General features: G+C 38.6%; 1 protein-coding gene across 2 annotated transcripts in view; it reads left to right on the plus strand.

The window, feature by feature from the left end:
• The first annotated feature begins 997 nt into the window (after nucleotides 1–997).
• The window catches only part of LOC107045104, an 86488-nt gene continuing 79282 nt past the window's right edge, over nucleotides 998–8203 (plus strand). For both annotated transcript variants that reach the window (XM_015267238.1, XM_015267239.1), the window contains exon 1: nucleotides 998–1087. In XM_015267238.1, the coding sequence (XP_015122724.1) occupies nucleotides 1072–1087 (16 nt within the window). In that variant the 5' untranslated portion in view covers nucleotides 998–1071. The remainder of the gene's footprint in view (nucleotides 1088–8203) is intronic.

Raw genomic sequence — 8203 nt, forward strand, 5'->3', positions numbered from 1 at the left:
TAAAAATTCCCAATAAATTGCCGGAATTTCTGCGAAAATATTACTGAAACTTACAGACATCATTCCTGATTTCAAGACATTCCTTTGATTTTCAGGATCATGTCACTAGAAATTTTTTACAAAATGACTTAATTTTAACATTGCTTGCTCATTGCATTTCAGAAATGCAGCTGCCTAAAAAAGACACATCGATTCCTAGGAAGAACGTTTTTTTTTTCTCGGTAAATACAGACAATAGAGAAATGTCAGAGTACAGTGAATAAACTTCACTCGTCAAAAACTCCATAATGGCAGAGTAAAATTCCCTGATTCTTTTTCACTCTCGATTAATTTTTTAAAGATTCAAACTGATACTTAAGTATCAATTGATTAATTCACATCGTTCCATTCCATCGGGAGATATTGTCGATTGGAGACAATTTTTTATGGTCACTGAAGAATGCAAACCATTCATTTAAATCTCGCAATAATCTGCGAAAAGTCTCATTCGTTAATCTATTATTATTGATTTAATCCCATTATGTGTATGAGATTTGTTGAGATATAATCTCTCACAAATATTGAATATATTTCTCATCAAAATAATTCGAAATTCATTCATTACCTTTGTATCACTGACAAAATATGTAATAAATGTGAATAAGATGAATTGCTCGTATTTTTTTTTTTATTAAAGATCTAGTTGTATAGAAATTCAAATAAATGATCCTCTTTCGCTCAAGACTTCATAATTCCTTCTCTCCCTCTCCTTTATGATCAACTAATTTACAAATTAAGACAATAAGAAGTTGTATGAACGAAAATGGGATAATCAAGCGGATGAGTGAATGCAAAGGAGGTTTCATGTTGGATTTAAGATTGGGAACGCATCCCTGTTATCGACTGTTTCCATGGTAATAGATGAAAATTTCTTTACCCACAGAGACGGCCTCTCGATTAGTTCATGCGCGCCACCGCTGTAAAACTCTGATCGAACAGTTCCCATAAGCCTGAGCAAACTCCCCTATCATCTCTGTATCCGGCTGCAAGACACCTTGTCAATGCCAGAACAATCGAAGAAGATTTGCAGAGATGACTGTTCGAACAGGTAAATATGAATTGTATTAATGTTGCTATATTTTATCTTCATCTTTGAGTCCGAAAGCCAAAATGTGATAGAGTAAGTCAACATAGTTGGAAAGATAATAGATTTGCAGGCTGTTTTGTGAATATATCCGGATGTAAGGGGCTCTTCACAGTAGTGTAGTCATGAAAAAATATCAATTATGTATGGGTCATACAAGACCATCAAATATTTCTGAAATTTGGAAAAACCTGAAAAATCGATTATTCATTTCCAAAGATCCCATTGTGATTATCAATGATCGGATTGATTCCAAATTTTCACCCAATATTCAGAACACCAGAACGAAATAAATTAAGGATGTGTAATTTATCAAGTGTGTCCACTTGATAACTTGACAGCTCAGTTGAAAAAAAAATGAAATTGACTAAATAAATTATTCATGTTATAAAATAAAGGGAATGCTCATAAATAATAGAAAACTAGTGACTGCGATAGTAACAGTCGAATTTTGATTGAGCAACATCGCACGCTTCGGCTAGTAGTGGGGTTATAGCAATAAGATGAAAGTTTGTGTGTCCTACGTGTCCATATGCTTTCAACATAGAATTATCGTCACCGGCTTTAGTGTAGTTCAGTGTAGAGGCAAAATGACGGTCATTTTTGAAAATTGGTCGTCTGACGGAGAGATGACCAAAAAATAACCGTTCCGTCATAGCATTTTTTTCCTGTCTCCAAAAATGACCGCGACCGGAAAAATTATCAGCAATGACGTCAATTTAATCTATATAGATGTTTCCTATTCGTCATTTTTTTTATTACCCTTACTAATTTTGAATATAATTTTAACTATTATTAAATATTATTACATTCACTCATGCAAAATCAAATTAATTACTGATTTTACATCTTGATGATTTTACCTCGTGTATTTGGAAGCATGGAATGTGGGTTAGATTAATAGAAGCAATGAACAGCCCCCAAAATTCGTCGAGCTTCACTCTGTCACCGACAGATGGCACCATGTGCGGCCGAAAAGTGACAACTCATTTTTTTGGTACTCGGTCAATTGACGCATTGTTGACGAGTATTTTGACGGTCAAAAAATTTCCTCGCATCACTAGTTAAGTGTAGTGGGGGGCGTTCCATGAAGAGCGCCCCAAATGGTGAATGTAGAAAATAGGAATCCGGCAAAAACTCCATGAAAATTGTTTTGCTTTTTTATGCAATTAATTGGTTGTGAAATGTCTTTCCATACCCACATTTCAGAAGAATATTCAATAGAAATAACTCGCATTTTCTCAAAAACGTTTGATTGAATTTCCATTGAAATAGTGGAATTTTTCAATTTTTTTGGAAAAACAAGTAGGTCATGCGTTTTCTAATTCATATAACTCCAATATAACTTCCGTGAGCCCTATACCTTCATGTACCCCCGATGAGCCATCCTGACCCTCATGTAGCCCCTTTGAAACCTCCATATCACGCACCTATAGCCTTCATATGACCCCCATATAACCTGCATATAACAGCTTTTGAACCGTACATGACTTCTTCATAAGTCTTCGTGTGATTCATATAACCTTTCTGTGTCTTCCTCTGGTCTTTGTAAGAATGGAAAAGCGTGACACAATTGGTCATATATAGTTATATAGAGCTCAGGGGTCAATAGAGGTGATATGGGAATCATTGGGGATATAGGTAATATGGAGGTTTTCTGGACATCACGAAGAAACACATGAAGATTATATATCATGTAGAAGGTCATATGTGCCCTAGGAGGGTAATGTTTTCTAGTGTCACAGAAACCATAGGAAAGCCATAGAAAGGTTATATATGAATCACGAAGATTTATGCAGAGATCATGTACGGTTCAAGAGCTGTTATATGCAGGTTATACGTGGGTCATATGAAGGTTATAGGTGAGTCATATGGAGGTTTCAAAGGGACTACGTGAGGGCCAGGAAGTTTCATCCGGGGTATATGCAGGTCATAGGGGTCATACCGAAGTTATGTGGGAGTTATATGGGGGTTGGGATGTTCATATGGGTGTCAAGAAGCATTATACAGCGGTCATAGGAGTTAATTATTGAGAATTTTAATCATAGTCCGAATTACACACCCCTGAATCACACTTTCGAATTAGACAAGCTGGATTGATATATGGCGAATTGCACAGATGTAAATCAGAAGAACACAATGTGGAGTCCGAACCATACATTGCATTTTTCGTGAAATTGCATTTACAGAATGTGTAATTGGACATGTGTTCGTAAATTATGTGCAATGTAATTCGGTGGATACATTGAATGTCTCAATCAAGGTGCATAAAATGAGCCTGCAGAATTACCTAATTGTTCAAGTTAATGATTCGTAAATAAATCCATGTGTTTTCATAAGATGTGTAATGAGCCCCCCAAAGTTAGGCAGCCAAGGTTATCGGATCAAAATGGCGATTATGCCAAAATGATCTGCTTTTTATCTGCTTTAAGGCCCGCATGGAGGGATTTTTTTCTCGAGTGGCGATTTTACGCCCCCCCACTTTGCGGTCAAAGCAAGAAGCTTTATCCGAACCATAGCTAAGTCGGTAACTGTGGGAATGGCAGGAAACCAGGGTGACATATAAAAGTGGGGCTTGGAAAGGGCCCCGCAATTTTTGTTTCTTATTCTCTTCGTATTTATTTTTTCCGGTAGATGTTCTCATGTTTCCCATGAAGTTTTCGAGAAATATTTCCGATTTTCGAGAGAATTCTCCGGTTTTTGAGAAAATTCTGGAAAATTCTCCAGTTTTTGAAAAAATTATATCGATATTTAGAGTTTTCAAACCAAATTCGAGGAAATTCTACGGTTTCCGAGCACGTTCGAGAAAATTTTTATGTTTTCGAGAAAATTTTCCTATTCTCTAGAAAATTCAAAGAAATTCTCCAGTTTTCTAGAAAATTCCAAAAAAAGCTTGGGTTTTCGAGACAGTTCTAGATCATTCTTAGGTTTTCGAGAAAATTTTCCTATTCTCTAGAAAATTCAAAGAAATTCTCCAGTTTTCTAGAAAATTCCAAAAAAAGCTTGGGTTTTCGAGACAGTTCTAGATCATTCTTAGGTTTTCGAGAAAATTTTCCTATTCTCTAGAAAATTCAAAGAAATTCTCCAGTTTTCTAGAAAATTCCAAAAAAAGCTTGGGTTTTCGAGACAGTTCTAGATCATTCTTAGGTTTTCGAGAAAATTCTAGTGAAATTCTTTGGTTTTTGAAAAAATTAGAGGGGGGTGGGGTAATATGGACATTTGGGGTAAAATGGACACTCAAAAATTTGCGAATTTTTTTGTTTTTCATAATTCAAATTTTTGAAAATCGCTTCATTGGGCATTATGGACACCTGATAAATCTGTATGGGCGAGACTAAAATGAACACTTAAAACATTTTCAATAATTGATTTTTAAAAATTGCTTCTTGGCAAAGTCTACAACTGAGAAATTATTCAAGAGTGGGCTAAAATGGATATCCGAAAAATTTGGTTCTATCCAAAAATAAAGAAAAGTTTTAAAAGACATTTTCCAAGAGAATCGTATCGGTATCTTTTTATAAACAAAAATTAGAGTTGGGAAAGATATTAACAAACAAACTTCGACTCTATTAAATTTTACATTGAAGTTTAAAATATAAAGAGCTTTGAATTTCCTGTTTTACTCTTGAAATAACTTTGAAATTATTAATTCTTTTTCAATTATCAATTGCATGCCTTACACATCTGACCTTTTGTCCATTTGTGAAATTTGTAAGATGGTTACTTTTCTACTCACAGAGGAAATCACCATCCCAAGTAGCAAACCTTGCGAAAGATATCTGAAAGTATACCAAAAAGGCTGACTAATGTCCGTCCAAAAGGTATCTTGCAGTCATACGATAACTTTTAGTTAACTTCTAGGTAACTTCTAGACACAAGTTATCTTTTTGGACAGACATTAGACAGCCTTTTTAGTATACTTGCAGATACCCTCCAGAACTGTGCTGCTTGAGATAAAACAATAGGCGGAGAGGAGGATAAATGAGGAAGGAAAAATTTGATTTACCACCCCCATGGCGAACATCAAAAATAAGTTTTTTTTTTCAATTTGAAAATCGCAATCATGACTAGCGTTTCAGACATTGAATAAAATTGTTGAAACATAAAAAATTGAGAAAGAAATCAAGGTATCCATTTTGCCCGGTTTTTTCTTACGACGCACTCTTATGAGAATCTGTTGGCTTTTATGATCTTCAAATGAAGTCGGAACAGTAGATTTGATCGAATTCAACTCATTATTTAAATCTGGCGCCCATATTGCCCCACCCTCTCCTATTATATCTCGAATTAAAAAAAAAAAATCGAGGAAATTCTAAGGTGTTCGAGAACGTTTTAGAAAATTCTTAGGTTTTCGAGAAAATTCTAGGAAAATTCTCCTGTTTTCGAGAAAATTATAGGGATGGACCAAGTTGATATTTGGACTATCCATAATTTCCTGTGTTTGAGAGAAAATTGAGAGTCAGTTGAGAGTCGGAGTGACGAGGCCAAAAATACATTTTATGCAAACCGATCTCTTTACTATCGATTTTTTACCCTGTCAGTAGGCGCGCGGTTCCACCACCTTTGTTGAGACGTGCGATGAGGGAATCGCTCATCGGCTTCTCGTCATAATAGAGCCAAATATCGCTATAGGCGGCGCTGTTCAGCGTTCTGCGGCACGAGCCCCGTACCCATAACACGTACAAAATTTGGACTGAGCCGAAGAAAATATTCTTTTCGTGTCACGGGACCTGAAAATTAATTTTCGTGTCACGGGACCTGAAAAACCCAGGTCCAGGTCCAGGTTTGCAGGTCCCTCGACACGAAAATAAATATACACACCTCGCCATGGAATATATCACACTCCCCCACGTGCTTGCCATCCTCGCCTTCGGCGCGGAAGACAATCTTGCACGTGCGCGACGATGATCTCTGTAGTGAAGTGGTAAAACGAGGTAAGTGCATAAAATGGAATTTTACAGGAGAGCAAAAAAACGGCTATGTCATCGATACTGGGAAATTTAGTACAAATGACGCCGAATCTTTATTCTACTGTCCTTTAACTTTTTACCCTATTATTATAAAATTGCGGAATTAATCCTTTACGCAGTTTTAAGTAGTTACCTCCAAATTTTAATTCTGTGTGGAGAGTCAAGTTGACTTAAGGGGGTCATCTCATGTGTCGAGTTGAAAAAATGGATTTTTTTTTACACTAATTCCATCTATATATATCGTAGAATATGCGTACGAAGTATTTTTTCGATATTCGAAGTCATTCGAAAGTTATAGCAGTGAATTGGGCCAAACACTCAATACCGGATAATGGTATGTGAATTCTTCGAACGCGTTTTTCTNACTGCATTTTCGAAATTGGCTGACACGATAACTCGAAATTTAGTGAACGGATTTCAACAAACTTTGGAAGAGTTACTCAGTAGATGTCTATGCATCTGCTGAACTAAGATAATTGCGATATCTAAACTAGTTTTTTTTTTTAAGGAAATAGTCGAAAAAAAACACCAAAATTCGTTAAAAAAATTTCAAGAGCCTGCCAAAATTCTATTTTTGATATTTTTGAAAAATCCTAGTTCAGCAGATAGCTGAACCTTCACAGATTGACAAACCCGTTTTATTTTTTAATTTCAGATCATCAGCACTCTCGGAATCGTGTATACCGTTTTACCCCTTTTTTTCATGACTGACTTTGCCGCTGGATAGCCCGGCATGGGTCAGTGAGTTTTGTCCCAAAAAAATAGTGTGTTATCTTGGAATGCCAATAAATCTGTAGTAAAAATTTCGATGTTGTCACTTCGTTCATTTCCCCACAAAAAATTCCCAAATATAGCATCAAAAACCGGCCGCCACATGGGATGACCCCCTTAACTCGTTGGGTTATCACCAAAAAAAGCGATATGTTGACTTAGCACATGAAGAATGTAAATTTCACTAAGGGTCAAACGTTACGAGGGTCACTAAGAGGAGGGTCAAGCGTTATGAGGGTCACTAATGGGAGGGTCAAGCGTCACGAGAGTTACTAAGGGGAGGGTCAAACCTCACGAGGGTCAAAGGTCACGGTGGTCACTAGAGGGAGAGTCAAACGTCACGAGGGTCACGAGGTGAAGAGTCAAACGTCACGAGGGTCACTAGAGGGAGGGTCAAACGTCACAAGGGTCATTAGAGGGAGAGTCAAACGTCACGAGGGTCACTAGGGGGAGGGTCAAACGTCACGAGGGTCACGAGGGTCAAAAGTCACGGCGGTCACTAGAGGGAAAGTCAAACGTCACGAGGGTGATTCGAGGGAACGTCAAACGTCACGAGGGTCACTAAGTGAAGAGTCAAACGTCACGAGGGTCACTAGAGGGAGGGTCAAACGTCACAAGGGTCATTAGAGGGAGAGTCAAACGTCACGAGGGTCACTAGGGGGAGGGTCAAACGTCACGAGGGTCACTAAGGGGAGGGTCAAACGTCGCGAGGGTCATTAGAGGGAGAGGGTCAAACGTCACAAGGGTCACTAGCGGGAGAGTCAAACGTCACAAGGGTGATTAGATGGAACGTCAAACGTCACGAGGGTCACTAGGTGAAGAGTCAAACGTCACGAGGGTCACTAGAGGGAGGGTCAAACGTCACAAGGGTCATTAGAGGGAGAGTCAAACGTCACGAGGGTCACTAGGGGGAGGGTCAAACGTCACAAGGGTCACTAAGGGGAGGGTCAAACCTCACGAGGGTCACGAGGGTCAAAGGTCACGGCGGTCACTAGATGGAAGGTCAAACGTTACGAGGGTCACTAGGGAGAGGGTTTGACTCCCCCTCTAATGACCCTTATGACGTTTGACCCTCCCTCTAGTGACCCTCGTGACGTTTGACCCTCGTGACCCTCGTGAGGTTTGACCCTCCCCTTAGTGACCGTCGTGATGTTTGACTCTCCCCCTAGTGACCCTCGTGACGTTTGACGTTCCCTCTAATCACTCCCGTGATGTTTGACCCTCCCCCTAGTCACCCTCCTGACGGTTGACCCTCCCTCTAGTGACCCTTGTGAGATTTATTTTTTAGATGGGCCATTTTGCTCCCTTTGTCATTTGTGTCCCCCTGGCCCGTTTTGCC

This window comes from Diachasma alloeum, unplaced genomic scaffold (genome assembly GCF_001412515.2).
Source record: "Diachasma alloeum isolate Michigan unplaced genomic scaffold, Dall2.0 Dall_scaffold_00877, whole genome shotgun sequence".
Classification (NCBI taxonomy): Eukaryota; Metazoa; Arthropoda; class Insecta; order Hymenoptera; family Braconidae; genus Diachasma; species Diachasma alloeum.